Source organism: Mizuhopecten yessoensis, unplaced genomic scaffold (genome assembly GCF_002113885.1).
Source record: "Mizuhopecten yessoensis strain PY_sf001 unplaced genomic scaffold, ASM211388v2 scaffold1011, whole genome shotgun sequence".
NCBI lineage: Eukaryota > Metazoa > Mollusca > Bivalvia > Pectinida > Pectinidae > Mizuhopecten > Mizuhopecten yessoensis.
The window spans coordinates 389,988-409,092 of NW_018403833.1; the positions used below are offsets into that span (position 1 = coordinate 389,988).

The 19,105-nt window shown below is 35.1% G+C and overlaps 1 protein-coding gene and 1 non-coding gene across 2 annotated transcripts in view; one reads left to right on the plus strand and one right to left on the minus strand.

Annotated features, from left to right (window-relative positions):
* The window catches only part of LOC110456462 (sulfotransferase family cytosolic 1B member 1-like), a 4,340-nt gene extending 2,050 nt beyond the window's left edge, over positions 1-2,290 (plus strand). Inside the window, exon 3 of the mRNA XM_021507243.1 lies at positions 2,175-2,290. Coding sequence (XP_021362918.1) covers positions 2,175-2,290 — 116 coding nt within the window. The remainder of the gene's footprint in view (positions 1-2,174) is intronic.
* A 3,011-nt stretch (positions 2,291-5,301) lies between these two features.
* Trnac-gca lies at positions 5,302-5,373 on the minus strand. Its single transcript has one exon. It is a non-coding gene; the product is annotated as a tRNA-Cys (tRNA).
* Between the last annotated feature and the right edge of the window lie 13,732 nt (positions 5,374-19,105).

The window sequence follows — 19,105 nt, forward strand, 5'->3', positions numbered from 1 at the left end:
GAATGAAAGGAGTTGGTCCATATTTGGTCTGAAGCATCCATGGGTGAAGGGGAACCAATTTTGTATAAACGGTGGGTCTGGCCCCCCTGGGGGCTGAGGGGCGGGGCCCAATAGGGGAAATATAGCAAATTCTTTAAAATCCTTCTTCTTCTGTAGGAATGAAAGGATTTGTTCCATATTTGGTCTGAAGCATTCTTTGTTGAAGGGGAACCAATTTTATATAAACCGTAGCTCTGGCCCCCCTGGAGGCTGAGGGGCGGGGCCAAACAGGGGATATATAACAAATTCTTTAAAATCCTTATTCTTCTGTAGGAATGAAAGAATTTGTTCCATATTTGGTCTAAAGCATCCTTGGGAGAATGGGAACCAATCTTGTATAAACCATTGGTGTGGCCCCCCAGGGGGCTGAGGGGCGGGGCCCAATAGGGGAAATATAGCAAATTCTTTTAAATCCTTCTTATTCTGTAGGAATGAAAGGATTTGTTCCATATTTGGTCTGAAGAACCTCGGGTGAAGAGAAAACAATTTTGTATAAACTGTGGGTCTGGTCCCCGCAGGGGCCTGAGGGGCGGGGTCCAATAGGGGAAACATAGCAAATTATTCTTTAATATCCTTCTTCTTTTGTAGAAATGAAAGGATTTGTTCCATAGTTGGTCAGAAGCATCCTTGGGTGAAGGGGAACCAAGTTTGTATAAATCGTGGGTGTGGCCCCCCAGGGGCCTGAGAGACGGGGCCCAATAAGGGAAACATAGAAAATTCTTCTTCTGTATGAATGAAAGAGTTTGGTCCATATTTGGTGTGGAGCATCCATGGGTTAAGGGGAACCACTTTTGTATAAACGGTGGGTCTGGCCCCCCTGGGGGCTGAGGGGCGGGGCCCAATAGGGGAAATATAGCAAATTCTTTAAAATCCTTCTTCTTCTGTAGGAATAAAAGGATTTGTTCTGAAGCATCCTTGGGTGAAGGGGAACCAATTTTATATAAACCGTTGATCTGGCCCCCAGGGGCCTGAGAGGCGGGGCCCAATAGGGGAAACATAGCAAATTATTCTTTAAAATTCTTCGCCTGTAGGAATGAAAGGATTTGGTCCATATTTGGTGTGGAGCATCCTTGGGTAAAGGAGAACCAATTTTGTAGAAACGGTTGGTGTGCCCCCGCCCCTGGGACTTGAAGGGCGGGGCCCAATAGGGGAAATATAGGTAAAACCTTTATAATCCTTCTTCTACCATAGGGATTAAGGGATAGTATCCTAATTTAGTCTGGAGCAGCAATTGGCCAAGGGGACTCAATTTTGAATAAGCAGTGGGTGTGGTCTCCCAAGGGGTAGGAGGGCGGTGCCCAATAGGAGAAATAGAGGTAAAACCTTTAAAATCCTTCTTCGACCATCGGGATTATGGGATTTTATCCTTATTTAGTCTGGAGCATCCTTGGGTCAAGGGGACTCAATTTTGTATAATTGGTGTGTATGACCCCCCTAGGGGCGGGGCTCTGTTTGAAGTTTGTTCTCACTATATCTCAAGTACTGTATGGATCTTTCTGAAATTTCATATGTACTTACAGCACCTACTTCATACCAATTATTTTAAACATATTCAGGTGAGCGATACAGGCCCTCTGGGCCTCTTGTTCTAATTGCTATTAAAACCAATGGCAAACAAAATAATGCTCTGTAAAGAATGCAATGGGTTCTGTTCGAGTGCCAGAACATACAAAAGTCCTGAAAATGGTATTTATTATTTCCTGCTACACTTTCTTCATTTAGGGTAATCACATATGCTGTTAACCCGTTACCAGTCTAATGTGACCGGGTGGAATACGTGTATTATGTTGGGTGCCTTTATCATGATATTTCAGTGAGGTAGCACTATAAAGTCGGCATCAAATACGCACTATCAAAAGGAGGCAGCTACACTAACATACCTTACCTCCAGCAAACATACACAAATGCACCCATACACTACAAAAATGGAGGCACGTCCGTAAATGACCTCAGCTGTTAATTAGACGCTAAACCTTTTAAAACCAAACCAAATCAAACAATTTGTACTAATGTCAGAAAACTGCAATATGGGTACGTTTTGGAAACTAAACCCATCAGGTTTGAATACAGTGTTCACAATATATACTTTGCCAAGTGACACTGAAACAAATGGCTGGGTAATTGTATTTTTTCAGGATGTATCGGTGATTGGAAAAATTACTTCACAGTTGCGCAAAACGAAAGATTTGATGCAGTATATGACAAAGAGATAAAGGAGCAGGGTATTGATCTCCCATTTTCCTATGAATGATACATGACATGCATGGTGAGTCTGTGATTCTTCCAGTATTCTGTACACGATGGAGAATGAATGTACAATTATATACATTTAACTAGACTTTTGAATAAAGATAATCAACAATCTCTACTGTGACAATGTAAATCTTTTTTTGACCTAGTATACCGGATTTTGATAAAACTTGTTATTACCAATTTTAAAAGCAAACATGCATTTGAAAATGTGTCAAAGACAAGATGCCTTTTGTCTCTTTAGAGCCTCTTTACAAATTTATAAAAAGGATTGACAGCCATATGAACCCCCCCCAAAAAAAAAGATATATAAATAATAATGTTTAAGCATTTGATGTATCACTTAACGTGACATTGTATCACCATTTTTAATTGTAGCTTGTTGAATTTTTCTGTGAATTTTGTGAATGTGCAAAATTTAGAAACAATTTGCAAAAAAAGTAGAAAATTATAAAGCATTAGTAAGTCTTTTTGTCAATTATTTAGACAAACAAAAGCTAACTTGATTTTTCGATCCCGCAAAAGGTGAAAAACAGTACAAAACAGAATCTAACTGAGCCTCCGTTTATTTGGTTATTTGGTTGTGTTTGAAGATAAATTCAATTTCTTTTTATGTACGTTCAATAAATTGAATATTTGCCATATTTACTATCTAATTATATGAATAAAGGGAGCATTTATCGGCAATTATAAAATCATTGATAAATTGCACTCCTTTCTCTTGAATAGTGATTAGATCAAAAAAAAAAAAAAAAAAAAAAAAAGGAATTACGCCATTTTAAGTGGAAACAGAGACGGAGTAAATTGTGACATGAAATCTCGGAAAGTGCATTAACTGATGAGAATGGTGTAAGAAATTTGAGACGCCCTTAGCAAGAAAACGTTGAACCTACCTCAATATATTTTATATTTTTGAAACTTTGGACATTGCCAGGTCTAATGGACCGAAGACACATTAAATCAACCAACGCAGTAATTTACATACTTTATTATATCATTTCAAAATAATTAACTTTTTTTGTATATGTATCTCTTTGTGTCATGTATAAACAGTCCCATTAAAGCTAATGAAAACCTTAATATGTGTTCTTCGTGAAGTAAGAAATGAGATGCAAAAAAACCCAGGGGATACCCGGTTTCGAACCAGGGACCTTCTTATCATATCATCAGACCAAACTAAATATATTTCTGATGCAATATACCAGCTAACCCTGGTCAGATCAGAATATGTTCCATTCCTCGACATAATTATTATTTAAAAGTCAGTTCATCTATTAGTTGGATGAGTCAGATTGATAAAGAAGAAATTATCAAATCAAACTCGATAGTATTATATGTTGTTGTTAATAAAGGTTTTGTTTACCTGTGTATTATTTTCTATTTAAAGCGCGGATACACACATACTAGCTGTATCTGTGTGTTGTTTCAGTAGAACGTACCGTACACGTATAAACTTCTAGTACACAACATTTTTAAATATTCACTCACAAAAGAAAAACACCGGATAAACATAATCAATCTATCAATAGCGTTGGAAATCGTACATAAGTCGTCTGCTGACGAGGCACATAGTAACCTATTCATATACCTGACTGTGCCGTCACAAATCGTACATCAGACGTAGTTCTTATAATTCGTTTACGGAATTCTAATTTCATGTATTTAATCGTTTATTTTGAAATATATGGTTTTAGAACATACGTGAGCATTGTAGGGCAATTACCATCTTTTTATGTTTCATAAGTTCATGACAACTCATCATTGTTTGGTTGGTTAATGTTGTTTTTTTTTTTTTTACAAAATCATATCATTCAACCTTATGTAAGTTAATCCACTAATACTGAATAGGTGATATCATTGGCGATAAATAATTTTCTCTAACCCCCAAACTTAGATTTCTATTTAGTAAGATATTTTTATTGTTATGAATAAATTAAATATTTGCCCATATTCACTATTTAATTATATGAATAAAGGGAACATTTATCGGCAATAATAAAATCATTAATAAATTGCACACTTTTTTTCTAGATTTCATGATTAGATAAAATACAAGGAATTACTCCATTTTAGGCGGAATAACTGCGGTGGAAACACAGACTGAGTAAATTGTGACATAAAATCTCGGAGAGTACACAACCGCATTAGCTGATGAGAACGGTGTGAGACAGACGCCATAAGCAAGAAAATGCTGTGTCTACGTCAATATATCTTATATTTTTAAATTTTGGACATTGTCAGGTCTCATGGAGCGAGCATTCATTAAATTAACCAGCGCAGTACATGAAGAAAAATCGATATTTAATTATTAAGACTATAATACCGTTTATCGTTTCTAGTATAATGTGTCTTTTCCAGATAACTATGTGGTTAGTTTTTTTTGTCAATACTTATATGTCATAGGTCATGTCAGAATAGGTTCAATTCCTCGACATCATTATTATTTTAAAATCAGTTCAACTATCAGCTATCAAATAAAACTCGACAGTTTTATATGTTGTATATTAAGGTTTTATTTCCTAGTGTATTATTTTGTATTTAAAGCGTTGATACCTTCTAGTACACAATACTTATAAACAAACATAGTCAACCTATCAATAGTGTCGGAAATCGTACACAAGTCGTCTGCTGGTACCTGGCTGTGACGTCACAAATCGTACACCAGCCGTAGTTCTTAAAATTCATTTATATCATATGATCTGAAAAACATAAACTAATGTGAACCGTGTGAGAAATTTGTGACGCCCTAAGCAAGAACATGTTGTACCGACGACAATTCATTTTATATTTTTGAAACTTTGGACATTGTCAGGTCTAATGGACCGAACATTCATTAAATTAACCATCGCAGTAATCTACATACTTAAAAACTGAGAATATCATTTCAAAATAATAAGCATTGTTTTGTATATCTGTCTCCTTATGTCATATATAAAAATCAGCCCCATTAAAACTAATAAAACCATTCAATATGTTTCTTTCGTGAAGTAAAAAAATGAGGTGCAAAAAATTAGGGGACACCCGGGTTCGAACCAGGGACCTCTCGATCTGCAGTCGAATGCTCTACCACTGAGCTATATCCCCTTTATACCTTATAAGGAGACTAAAACCAAATATATTTCTGATGCAATATGCCATCTAACTCAATTACATGAACGAAGATCAATATCTGATAAATAAGACTATACTAGCGGTTATCGTTTCAGGAATAATGTGTCTTTTGAAGAAATATAAATGGATATCTTTATTTTTTCATTTTTGATATGCCATAGGTTATATCAGTAAAGGTCGATTAATCAATTCCTTGACATATGTAGTATTTAAGTTAAATCGCCCATCAATTGGAGTTGGATTGATAAAGAAGAACAAATCATAATAAACTCGACAGTATTATGTTGTAAATAAAGGTTTTGCTTACTAGTGTATTATTTTGTATTTAAAGCGTTGATACATGCACACGAACGGTATATGTGTATTGTTCAGTAGGACGTATTGTACACGTATCAATTTCTTGCAAATAATATTTATAAACAAACATATCCAATAGTTCAATACGCTGGAAATCGTACACAAGTCGTCTGCTGACGAGGCACATCGTAATCTATAAATACGCCTGACTGTGACGTCTCAAATCGTACACAAGACGTATTACTAGTGTATATATAAATACAGCTGTGAACCAACTGGATAGTGGACATACGGGACAGGATGGAGTGGACATAGGGGTATGTATGCCATACTGCTAACTGAAATTTACATGAGCTTTATGTTTCGTTTGAGCTACTTTTGATTGCTTTATCATTTACAAACAATATTCATTTTATTCAGTTTGTTGTTTCACTTTAGAAGTCATCTGACAAATATAAAAAGGACTACTAGATTCTGTTGTATTTTATTGAAGGAATATTAAGAATAATTTCACAATTTGGATTCATTGTTCTACTTAACAATGATTAAGTGTTGACCTTTTCAATTCTATCTTAAATCTTAATTTTATCTTTGTTTCGTGGATAAATTTATCATTACATACATTTTAAATACCATAGTATATTTCACAACTTTTGTGATATTTCGCAGATTAAATTCTGTTTTTCCCATTATGATTGATTAAGGTTTTATTGCAGTGAAGTAAAGGTGTTAAATAGAAATACTATTTTAATTTGATAACCGGTCTAAATTAAAGTATGGTTAACATTTCAGAAGTGTCCACCAGATGGGGCCCGTGGTCAAGACAAACTTTTGAACTCATCGGATTCTTAAATAGCCATACCAGTTTTAACAACGAAAAAGGGGAACTGAGCTTTGAATTATTTGGGTTCAAAGGTCACACGGGAACCTCCTGTTTCTGTCGAAGTGTGTCCCGACCCCTATACCGGCGGGGAAAGGGTATATTGAATGGGATTAACACGACTAAAGTAACTTGTAATAATAGAAACGCGATGAACTTTCATACAGTGAAAACGAGATTAAAGAAGAGGCGAAGGAAAGAGGAGGATGAAATAGATAATGATGGGGAGGTTGAGGACGCAGCCATTGACGATCCAGATAAATGACAGAATTGAAGTAATAATTAATTATATTACGTCAAAACTTTATAGATATCACATGAAGGTATGCTTCAGTGACTTAATCCTTTGTTCATAATACGATTACCACTTGTATTAACGGTTACCTGTACAGTTAGTTTGACCTTAAGATATGCATCAACAGCGTAAACATCCTAATTGACATCGATACAATTCCTCTTTAATAGTCTGACGATAGGAAAATTTGTAACATGAAGACTATGACATGTAGAGCCATTGAAAACAAAGAAACGTCAGCTATGAACTGGTTTGAGAGAAACAATAAAATCAAAATCCTAAACTATTTTGAATGTGCTGTTTAAATCGGGGCCATACTCGGAGAAGGGATAGTATCAGTTTTTCAGAAACATGTTTGAGTAGAAAGGATTTTGATTTGTTCCTCTGGAGATAGAAAGGTTACTCTATCATCAATTCAAACTGGAAATACATCCTGAGAACAAATGTGTGCTGTATCGAGAATTCAAACTGTGCTTTACCTTTGTTCTCCGTTGAAAATTATCTGTTCTGGAGAAAGAATGAAAATTATAAATGAATTAAATGAAAAACCTAAGAAACATTTCACAACAACTACGAACTCAACCTGTGAACTTGGCAGAATATTCAAACATGTGGAGAATATATGTGTATTGTATTATGAATTCAAACTGGAAAGCAAAGATATGCCATTTTGTCATATTCGACTCTGTACTTAACCTATGTACTATGTAGAAACCGAATATCTGAAGAAAGGGTAGGTATTGTATCATCGATTCAAACAGGGGAAGCAAGGAAGTCGTGCCAGCACCAGTGTAATCTGTAGGAAAGTCTGGCATCTGGAGAAGGAATAGGTACTGTATCATTAATTCAAACAGGGAAAGCCAAGGAGTCCAACCACTTCACATGTACTCTACCTGTGAAACTAGCAGAAAATTCGAATTTCTGCAGAAACAAATGTATTGTCATCAATTAAAAATGGGAAAACATGAAAGTCAACCAACACTCCACAACAACTATATACCTTACCTGTGAACTACGCAGAAAATGGTATCCTCCTGAGAAAGAATAGAGACTATATCATAAATTCAAACTTTAATTTAAATCAGCTATGTACGTAACCTGTGTAGTAGGTTGGCAATTCTATCTTTTGACAAAGGATTACAAAGGAGTGGTTAATGTATCATCAATTCAAACTAGGAGAACAAAGCAGTCTGCTAACTAAAAATCGACTATGAACTAATATGTGAAATCAATGTCCTTTACAGAAGGAATGGAGACTGTGTCGTCAATTTGAACTGGAAACCTAGAAAGCACTTAATATCAACTACTTAACGCGTGTTTTGTTTAGTATATGAGCAAATAAAAATCCAGTTGGAATAGGCAGTATGTCGTAAGATCTAGATATGGTAAGTAGTCGTTTGGTTTCTAGAGAGCGATATAACCCAACAATTGTAACTCACCCACTAGTGTAACTCAACCTGCAATGTGGTTGGAATTGTCAATACAGAAAATTGTGATTAACAGTGTCGTCCACTACTGTAGCCCAGTTATAGTAGTGGTTGACATTGTCAGTACAGAAAATTGTAATTTACAGTATCGCCCACTAGTGTAACCCGGTTATAGTAGTGGTTGACATTGTCAGTACAAAAAAATTATTTTACAGTATCGTCCACTAGTTTAACCCGGTTATAGTAGTGGTTCACATTGTCAGTACAGAAAATTGTTATTTACAGTATCGTCCACTAGTGAAGCCCGGTTATAGTAGTGGTTGACATTGTCAGTTCAGAAAATTGTAATTTACAGTATCGTCCACTAGTGAAGCCCGGTTATAGTAGTGGTTGACATTGTCAGTACACAAAATTATAATTTACAGTATCGTCCACTACTGTAGCCCGGTTATAGTAGTGGTTGACATTGTCAATACGGAAAATTGTAATTTACAGTATCGTCCACTAGTGTAGCCCAGTTATAGTAGTGGTTGACATTGTCAGTACAGAAAAGTTATTTTACAGTATCGTCCACTAGTGTAGCCCGGTTATATTAGTGGTTGACATTGTCAGTACAGAAAATTGTGATTTACAGTATCGTCCACTAGTGTAGCCCGGTTATAGTAGTGGTTGACATTGTCAATACGGAAAATTGTAATTTACAGTATCGTCCACTAGTGTAGCCCGGTCATAGTAGTGGTTGACATTGTCAGTACAGAAAAGTTATTTTTCAGTATCGTCCACTAGTGTAGCCCGGTTATAGTAGTGGTTGACATTGTCAGTACAGAAAAGTTATTTTGCAGTATCGTCCACTAGTGTAGCCCGGTTATAATAGTGGTTGACATTGTCAGTACAGAAAATTGTAATTTACAGTATCGTCCACTAGTGTAGCCCAGTTATAGTAGTGGTTGACATTGTCAGTACAGAAAAGTTATTTTGCAGTATCGTCCACTAGGGTAGCCCGGTTATAGTAGTGGTTGACATTGTCAGTGCAGAAAATTGTTATTTTACAGTATCGTCCACTGGTGTAGCCCGGTAATAGTAGTGGTTGACATTGTCAGTACAGAAAATTGTAATTTACAGTATCTACCACTAATATTGCCCGGTTATAGTAGTGGTTGAAATTGTCAGTACAGAAAATTGTAATTTACAGTATCGTCCACTGGTGTAGCCTGGTTATAGTAGTGGTTGACATTATCAGTACAGAAAATTGTGATTTACAGTATCTTCCACAAGTGTAGCCCGGTTATAATAGTGGTTGACATTATCAGTACAGAAAATTGTGATTTACAGTATCTTCCACAAGTGTAGCCCGGTTATAGTAGTAGTTGACATTGTCAGTACAGAAAATTGTAATTTACAGTATCGTCCACTAGTGTAGCCCGGTTATAGTAGTGGTTGAAATTGTCAGTTCAGAAAATTGTAATTTACAGTATCGTCCACTAGTGTAGCCCGGTTATAATAGTGGTTGACATTATCAGTACAGAAAATTGTGATTTACAGTATCGTCCACTAGTAACACTACTGGGTTGAGCTACAATATTTGTTGTAATACAGCAACAAAAGTGTTCATTGAATAACATAGGAATGTTTCATTAAATAACTTAGTGAAGTTATGTAATTAGTGTTACGGATTAATTTACAGTTTTTTTCTGGTTTTATGACAAGATTGTAAGTGGAGTTGTGTAAACAGTGTTTATAGATTAATTCATAGGTTTTCCGTTGTTTCGTTAGTAATTATATTGGATGTCGTTATATTTAGTGACGTTGCGTAAATATCAGATGACCTTAAATGTATATTGAAGATATTGTCAACGTGTTTATAAATATATACAATTATTTCATTTTTTTCACACTGGATATACCTTATTGTTAGTCTCATATCAGAAGTTATATATTCTACATCACATAACATATATTGTATGAAATATGTATTTTTATAACAGTACTCATACGTGTAAAAAGTTTTGTGTGAAATTAGCATCTTAATTAGAGTAATATTTTTTGGCTCGAGTAAGTTAATCACCTAATGTGAAATTAGTAAAACACTATTTCTGGGCTTGTACGTTTTAAGTACTTTGTAGGTACCTTTGCAGTATTTGCACTACGTTTCTGTACCGTGTTACACTTGTATGTGGTACACAAACGAAACCTGTATACATGTACTTAGTTTCTGTACCGTGTTACTCTTGTTTGTGGTACACAAACGAAACCTTTATACATGTACTTAGTTTCTGTACCATGATACACTTGTATGTGGTACACAAACGAAACCTTTGTACTACGTTTCTGTACCGTGTTACACTTGTATGTGGTACACAAACGAAACCTTTATACATGTACTTAGTTTATGTACCGTGTTACACTTGTATGTGGTACACAAACGAAACCTGTATACATGTACTTAGTTTCTGTACCGTGTTACACTTGTTTGTGGTACACAAACGAAACCTTTATACATGTACTTAGTTTATGTACCGTGTTACACTTGTATGTGGTACACAAACGAAACTTTCATACTACGTTTCTGTGCCGTGTTACACTTGTATTTGGTACACAAACGAAACCTTTAACCATGTTCTTAGTTTCTGTACCGTAATACACTTGTATATGGTACACAAACGAAACCTTTATACATGTACTTAGTTTCTGTACCGTGTTACACTTTTATGTGGTACACAAACGAAACCTTTATACTTAGTTTCTGTAACGTTGTACACATCTGTGTTTTTCTTTGTCCCATTAGCCGAAAGCGGCTGGACAAATTTGAAGCACTTATGATTCGTTTCTGCTATTTTTGTAATACTATTCTTTCATTTAACTTTACAAGTTATATGAAAATAAGACCGTGTTTTCACTATAATTCATCAGGGTTTCTTCAATCAATCAACAATATTATACCTGCAGTTTTATCATATTTTTGCTGCCAAATTAACAATATAAACTAATCCCTCTTGTTGTCTGGATAGTAGCGCCAATGGGGGTCTTAATCTGGTTGGAAACTGGAGTACCAGGAAAGAACACGTGGCTGGGCAGGTGACCCCATGGATTTTCTATGGGTATTCCGATTTACTCCCACATAAAGATCCGCTGTGCGATTCTATTTGAGACCATAAGAGTGATTCATAAAAGTTGATAAAACTTGTTTCAATATGATTCTTGTATTCCAACTGGTAAATGTTTTGAACATAAATATCAAGATACCATACGCATGAAGTTATAGTATATGCTTTGTGAATGCTGTTATATATCATTTCAATCATGTTTGTATTTTTGTATTCGCATCAGGGTGCTATCTAAAGTTAATGTTTGGCATTTGAATTGTTTTCAGAGTGAAATTGTCGCATATAAACAAAAACAAAATTCATGTTATTTTTTATAAATCCTAATGTGAATTATTCACAAACGTTTTTATATAAACGAAATAATGAAAAGTAACGCCTGCTCTCTTCTTTGATAAATAGAATGTACCAAATAATCACAAAGCGCTGTTTTTATCTTTCTTCATTATGTAGTCGTAGATGGAAGATTTAACGATTATGTTTTGATATAACAACAAAAATAATATCCATCTTCTACTATATTTGTATGTATCAAGTTCTTAAAAGCTTTTAGCTACATAAAATGTTTGTTTTAGAAAACGTTCATTTCTGTTTTAACCAAAGGTCGAAGATTTGTAACGTCAACGCTCTTTACCTCTCTAAACCAGGAAAAAACGAAGTCAATCTTATTTGAATCGGATGAAAGTTTTTGGACGCTACAGTGTTCGGTTAAATGAGCTGTAACCATAACATTTTATCAGAAGTAGGACCACTGGATTTTTTATTCATAGAATCTTTCACGGATCATTTGAAATCATACAGATTTCCAATCGTTAATAAAAATGTTTGTAATATATGTTATAACACTGAATACTAGCCGACTCGTATGATAAAGTGAATGTAACGAGTTTAATAATTCTGAATATTCGCCGGTTTGTATGTGTCTGGTATTAAAATACTATATATGATGAAATATACCAATGGGTATAAAAATACTGAATACAAGCCGTATCATATTACAATGTGCGAAGGAGCGTGTTATAAAAACAACCAGATGTTCAATTCTGTTTTCATTTTTTTCTCTTTTTGATTTTTATATTATTATCAATGTATATAGTGTATGTGTAGATAATATTCATGCTTTTGACTACGGTAGTATGAAAAGACGTGGGGACAATTAAGTCAGGAAGCAGAAGTAGGATGTGAAAATAATGTATAGGTCTGATAAAGCTCAGGTGAAAAAAATAAAGTTTCAGAAAATAATTGAATGTATTACGATGAAAAATATAAAAGGTTAATACCATTTTTATTTGCCATATATGTAAATGCAAAACATACCTTTTTAATATCATTTTAAAGTAGAGTAAGTGATATATCTTATACAGTTTTGGCATATACTGGTACACATAGAAGAGATCTTCTCTTATATATTCTGAATTCTGTGTTGTGTCATTTGTTCTGTGCAATTCAAATCAATTTTGTTTTGTTTTGTTTGTCAGATAATTTTTCGATCAAGTAGGGAAAGTTATAGACCTTATTCCATTGGATGAGAAAACAATCATTCAAGCTTTTGCCATATATATTTATCAAGCAAATGAAATTGGAAACTACTCAATAGAAGAAAGTTACAATAACATATTTGCCTCGAATTATGCATCACTTCTCTTAATGCTGTAGTTAAACCTGTCAAAATGTATTTACCTAGTTTGTTGCCACGAGTCATGATTATTACAACCACATCGTTGATATATTACATACGGAAGTTTAATGTATATAAGAAAACATTAGCATGCTAAAGATGTATATATTTTCATTCAAAAATGCATTGTGCAATCATGGATTAATAAACATCATTATTTTGTTCAATATTGTTGTGTTCATTTTCACTCAGCGATGTTCAAAACAAAACTTCAATTTCCGATGTACATTCAGATAGATATCCTCGATACTCCAGGATTACGCTCACTTTCGCTCTCTGCACCACTGGAATATTTCATAGCAAAATGGAGGGCACAAAATTTTGATTGAATTTGATTTGGTAAAAAAAACACCTGCCCAATCGCTAAGCTGATACTTGTCCTTTGAAGATTACTGAGAGCGACACCAGACTTCAAAGCCAGTCAATTTGGGTCAAAATTGGCCAGGACACTTCCGTCGACCAGGTTGCATAGTCAAGTATAGGGACAGCATAACAATCTTAGATGAATTAATCGAATCCCCGTCTAGCCACGCTGATTTCTTTACTCAGAACACTGTTGTTGACTATATTTCACCTTTATGTTTTCTTTTATAAAAGTCCCCCTGGGATGGCTTTCTTTTCAGAACTGATTAATCAAAGCTATGGTCCTGCCGAAGAAAACCCAGTTTCCAATGCGTAGTTAAAGTGTTTGGCAGTGGTACATTAAATATATATCAACGACAGAACGAAATTGTCGCCTCACGTGATTATGTTAACAGTCTTGCTTGACACATATTTATAACTTTGCTAGACCCCTGGAATACGTCATAGCAAAATTGAAGGCTCAGTGTGTACCACCTTGTTGATGAGACGAGAAGACTACTTAATTGATCACAGAACGTGCATAAGCTAATTCAGGCGTTTTTAATACATGCAATGTTATTATGTTTGACCCCATGAACATTAGACTCTGCTAACAGTGCAAAGTTTGACCATTCAGTTATGCAGCTTATTTTGCATAAACCGATGCGGACTTGATACCCGACCCTCAGTGCACTATGGTTGACAAAGTATGTTTGCAATCGATCTACAATCTAGCCGGCTCATGTGATCAAAAGGAATATGATAAAAACAAGTGTAGAATGTGATCAAGAAATAATAACGTATACTTTGTTGTTTCATATTATTGTTAAAACGAAAATATCCCTCCTATCAACATCAAAATTGCAAAGTTGTATATGATCCCTCTCATTCCAAACGTCGTCTGTTTTAGTATAACTCTATAAAAAAGAATTTAAGATAACGTATTTAATACAGAAATACATACATACGGCACGATATTATGAAGATTTCACTTTTAGATATACTAAGAAAATAAAGATAAATAATATATTCCAGTAAGAAATGTTACCATGACCAACAGGGAAAGCTTACTAGCGAGCTGTACGATAAGCTGGATGGTTAAGATTTTCAAATCGTAAAATTTCTCCTTCCATATGATAATATTCCCGATTCCCATGACTAGTATTCCTAGACTCCAAGCCTGGTTAACATGTCACAAAAGACACTTAACCTTCCGAAACACATGGTCTTATTATCCTTGAACGTGTACAAAGGTATTGCCTTTGATCATGTTGTGCCCTTATTTTATCGATCTTTAGTTTGAATAACGGTTTTGTTGATACTTTATCACGTTGTTTTCTTGAGTGAAAACAGGAAAACAAGTATAGATTACAAACATTCGTATCGGAACATAATACAAGATTCAAGATTTTCTTCATTTTAAAATGATCGAAGAGTTCCTCTCGTTTTGAAATTTTGTAAACAGACGATAACAGTATGGTGGACGTTTTCAAAACTTTTTTCTTCTAGCATCTACTATCCGCGATATTGGCAGTGCTCGTAATGACTGTTGTCCCACATGATAAAAATAAAATACGATGTCGGTCGAACCGCGGACTTTTGATCTGGACCCTACGAGTTCGGGTAAGTAGGGTTTTACTGTAGCTACTTATGACATATGACATTAATAAAATTTCACACCGTTTTGTAGTACAATCTGTACTGCTTTGTCGTTGATGGCTCTGAACCCATTGACTTTATATATTACTTTATTAGCGTAGTCTGGAATTATTACATATATCTCTCTTTAGTGATGCAGACAAAAGGATCTTAATCAGCGAGTAAATAGTTTTGAAGTTTCACGATGCTTTGCCGATCGCCATAATTTAATAAAAAAAAAAATCCAGAGGCTCGAGAATTCCCTGTCTACATCAACCAGGAGCGATTGATTATTTTTCGCCCAAACTTTCCTATCGTAAAACATAATAGTCGTGCCATCTGATACTTTGTTGTTGTTGTTGTTGGTGGTGGTGGTGTTTGTTTCAGGGAATAGAACGGCATTATAAACTACATATACTTTATAAAAATAACATAATACAGATGACCTGGCCAAACAATTTACAGTGTAGAAGAACACCATATATGGTTGATATTCACTCGTGATTTATCGTACTGATTCACTCTGAACGACCTACACACATCTTACCTACCCATTGATACCATAAATGGCAAGACAGGGCAAAGTGAAAATTGTGCATGTTCTTCGAAATCTAAAAGACACAATATGGCTTTATGATAAGTTCTTTTTATACAACCAATAAGAGTTTCTATGTGACATGTCTATGACTAGTAGGGTACGTACACTGTTACCTTCATCAGTGATGACCAGTGAAGCGTATGCACATAGAGGTGTAAAATTTGTACGAGTTGTCAACAAAATTGATGTGGTTTCGGCTACGCTGTAAGCGTGTGTACAATAGGTGTTATATATGTACCGAAATGACTCGATTCAGCTATGCTTTGTTGTTTTAAACATTACAAATGAGTTGGAGGAACGATACATGAAGGTCTATGGTTTATAGATTTATGGCTATGGGATGAGTGGTATACTGTGTCTATACTTGGTATTTTTATGTGTTGTTTATTTTACAGTGGTTTTAATACAACACAAAACAATGTTTACAAAATACTACATCAGTTATGAAAATTGAGCAAGCCGTGTACTCTTAAGCAACATTTCTACATAGCATGTTTCAAAGTTCGCTGAACTGATTAAAAAAGACCTATTATCATGAGACCTAACACAAAGCTTGCTCAATTTGTGCTTGCCATACACCTCAAAGCCCGACCAGCGAAGCAGGCAGGCGCTTCGCTCGATTGAAATAAATGCTAAAGCAACGAACTACCAGGACTAAGACGTTACTCAACGGATCGAGCAGATCTATTGTTTCCCTTCTCCGATGACCTCTTTTTTCCGAACGTTATTGTTTCTCATTGAATAATCCTGCTTGGCGTTGTTAATCATTTTTGGATACCCGCTACTGGGTAACGCCTTAGCCGTTATTTCATTGATCAATCTGCTATTTTGACGGATGTCAAAATAGCCCATATATACAGTGTATACAATAATTTAAGATATATATGTGTAAGGCTTTGGGCGTGTTTTAATAACCACGCAATTCCTTCATCGTTCTTGATAACTTATGTCATGTCTCTCGGAAGAGAGAGCCTGTAAAATAAACATACATACACTAGTTACTACTATCGCTAGTCTCGAATAATGGACAAAGTTGGTAAACATTTGTTCATTATGAATTCAATAAGTTTTTATATATATTACATATATATTAATTATAGAATATGTAGTTAGTCTGTCTTACCAGGGCCTCGGCCGGGTGGTATTCCTTGGCAGATAACGCTGCAGGTACCATGTATCATGATCTGCTGTTCAGCTCGGAGTGACTGGACAAGGGTTTGTGCGGTGTGCGAAAAAGTGGTTGTGTATGCGTCGTTCATATTGACAGAGCTGCATGCACAATCCCAGGTGTGCGTTCTTTCACTCAGGTGAGACATACGCATACGCACAGTATGTGCGTTAGCCTATGTATTGGGTGACCCCAGATATAAATATACACCCAGTCTACATATGAGTCATAATAGTTCTGTCTCATTGCATAACCTGACTAGCCCTTCTAAAGATAGGCCTATGACTACTCTTAAAAACATACTTTATCAGTTCATGACAGGGACAAATGAAACTATCTAACTGTCTATGTTGTAAAATTCTCAATAGGCCTATATAAAGTCACATATTAGCAAAAGCTACGTGGCTTTTTTTCTGACTTTTGAGTCTTTGGCCTTTGCCTTTTTCATATCACATTTGCAGGCGAAGTGAATGTAAAACTCAGATGGATTCTAGACGCTCATATATCCGCCCTAAAACCTATAACAATAATGCTAGTAACAAATCAATCTACAATTGTTATTCGGATTACCTTTAATTCGTATAAAAAACCGCATTCCAATAAAACAACCCGCCTCCGTTGACTTAGTTGTATTTCATTACAATCGCTTGTTAACGTATGTTTATTAACGACATGCTACCAAATCTTACTGTGCATGGAACTTGAACTCGTGAGCTTTTTCCCAATTTTTTGACGGGATATCGATATCCACCTTCACTTTAGTAAGACGAATGTATTCCCGATATCAGGGGTAACAACAGTCAGACTGATCAGAACTGTGTTCGGTCGGTCCGGTATTACTAGGCCATACCACGTATACTCTCTAATAGCCGTTTTAGACTCGTCGATGCCTAAGTTAATGGCGCAAGAGGATGTTGTTTCATGTGAACCTACAGCTGCTTGGAAGAGGTCATTATCAACTTGATCTTCGAAGATGATGCGGGGTTTTCGGTGGCTTTACAGCCATGTTTTCGATGTTGAAAACTTTAAAAATACTAATAATAAAATTGGCCCAGGTACCCTAGGTTGGAACTCCCGGATACGTACTGATTGTCGGCTGTCGGTTATACAGTTTAATTTAATATATTTTTCAATTGAACCACACATCATTTAATCACTATTCTGGACTACAAAATAAATAAATAAATAGAAATATAATAGCATATTTGAATGTTTGATGTGCATGCAACTGCTTATTTGCTTACGTGGCAGCTACGCGCCTGTCTTTATTCATATAATTAAATAGAAAATATGGCAAATATTCAATTTATTGAACGTACATCCAAAGAAATTGACTTTATCTTCCAAAAACAAGCAAATAAACGGAGGCTCAGTTGGCTTCTGTTTTGTGCTGTGTTTCACCTTTTGCGGGATCGAAAATCAAGTGAGCTTAGGTTTGTCTAAGTAATTGACAAAAGACTTATTAATGCTTTATAATTTTCTATTTTGTTGCAAATTATTCTCAAATATTGCACATTCACAATGTTCGGAGAAACATTCAACAAGCTACAAACATACTTAATTATTGTGTTGTATGTGTGTGTGTGTGGGGGGGGGGGGGTATTCAAATGGCTGTCATTTTTGATAAATTAGTAAACAGGTTCTGAAGAGACAAAAGGCATCTTGTCTCTGACACATTTTCAGATGCATGTTTGCTTTTGAAATTGGTAATGATTTGTTTTATCAAAACCCGGTACACTAGATAAAAAAATGAGATATAAATTTCAGAATTACACAGCCTTAACTCATTTTTAATTTGTCACGGCGAATTGAAAAAACAACACCTATACTGATATAATCTATCTAACAGGCATGGGTAATGGTAATTAATTGCAATTAATAACATTTTCTAAAGTAATAGGATGTGATGTTGTGTAAATTAAATTACCGATGTAATGCCCCATACCTGCTTTCTTGATTGATAAAAAGTTGCTAACAAGTTGAGAACGATAGATTGTACTAGAAACAACAATTTACGTCAAATATTTCATGTATTTAGTTAAAGGGCATTTTGTATCAAACGACTGGCACCTCGTTAACAAATAAACTCGACCTGTACGCTTAACCGAGAAAAAAATCAAAAGTTACTTTTGATATCAGGATATAAAAAGCAATCGCCATGCATTCCTTTGGCATAATTTAAATAAATAACAGAATACAGAAATTTTATCTTTCAAAACTTGTTTATTGACATTACATTGTCACAGTATAGATTGTAGATTATTTTTATTCAAAACTCTAG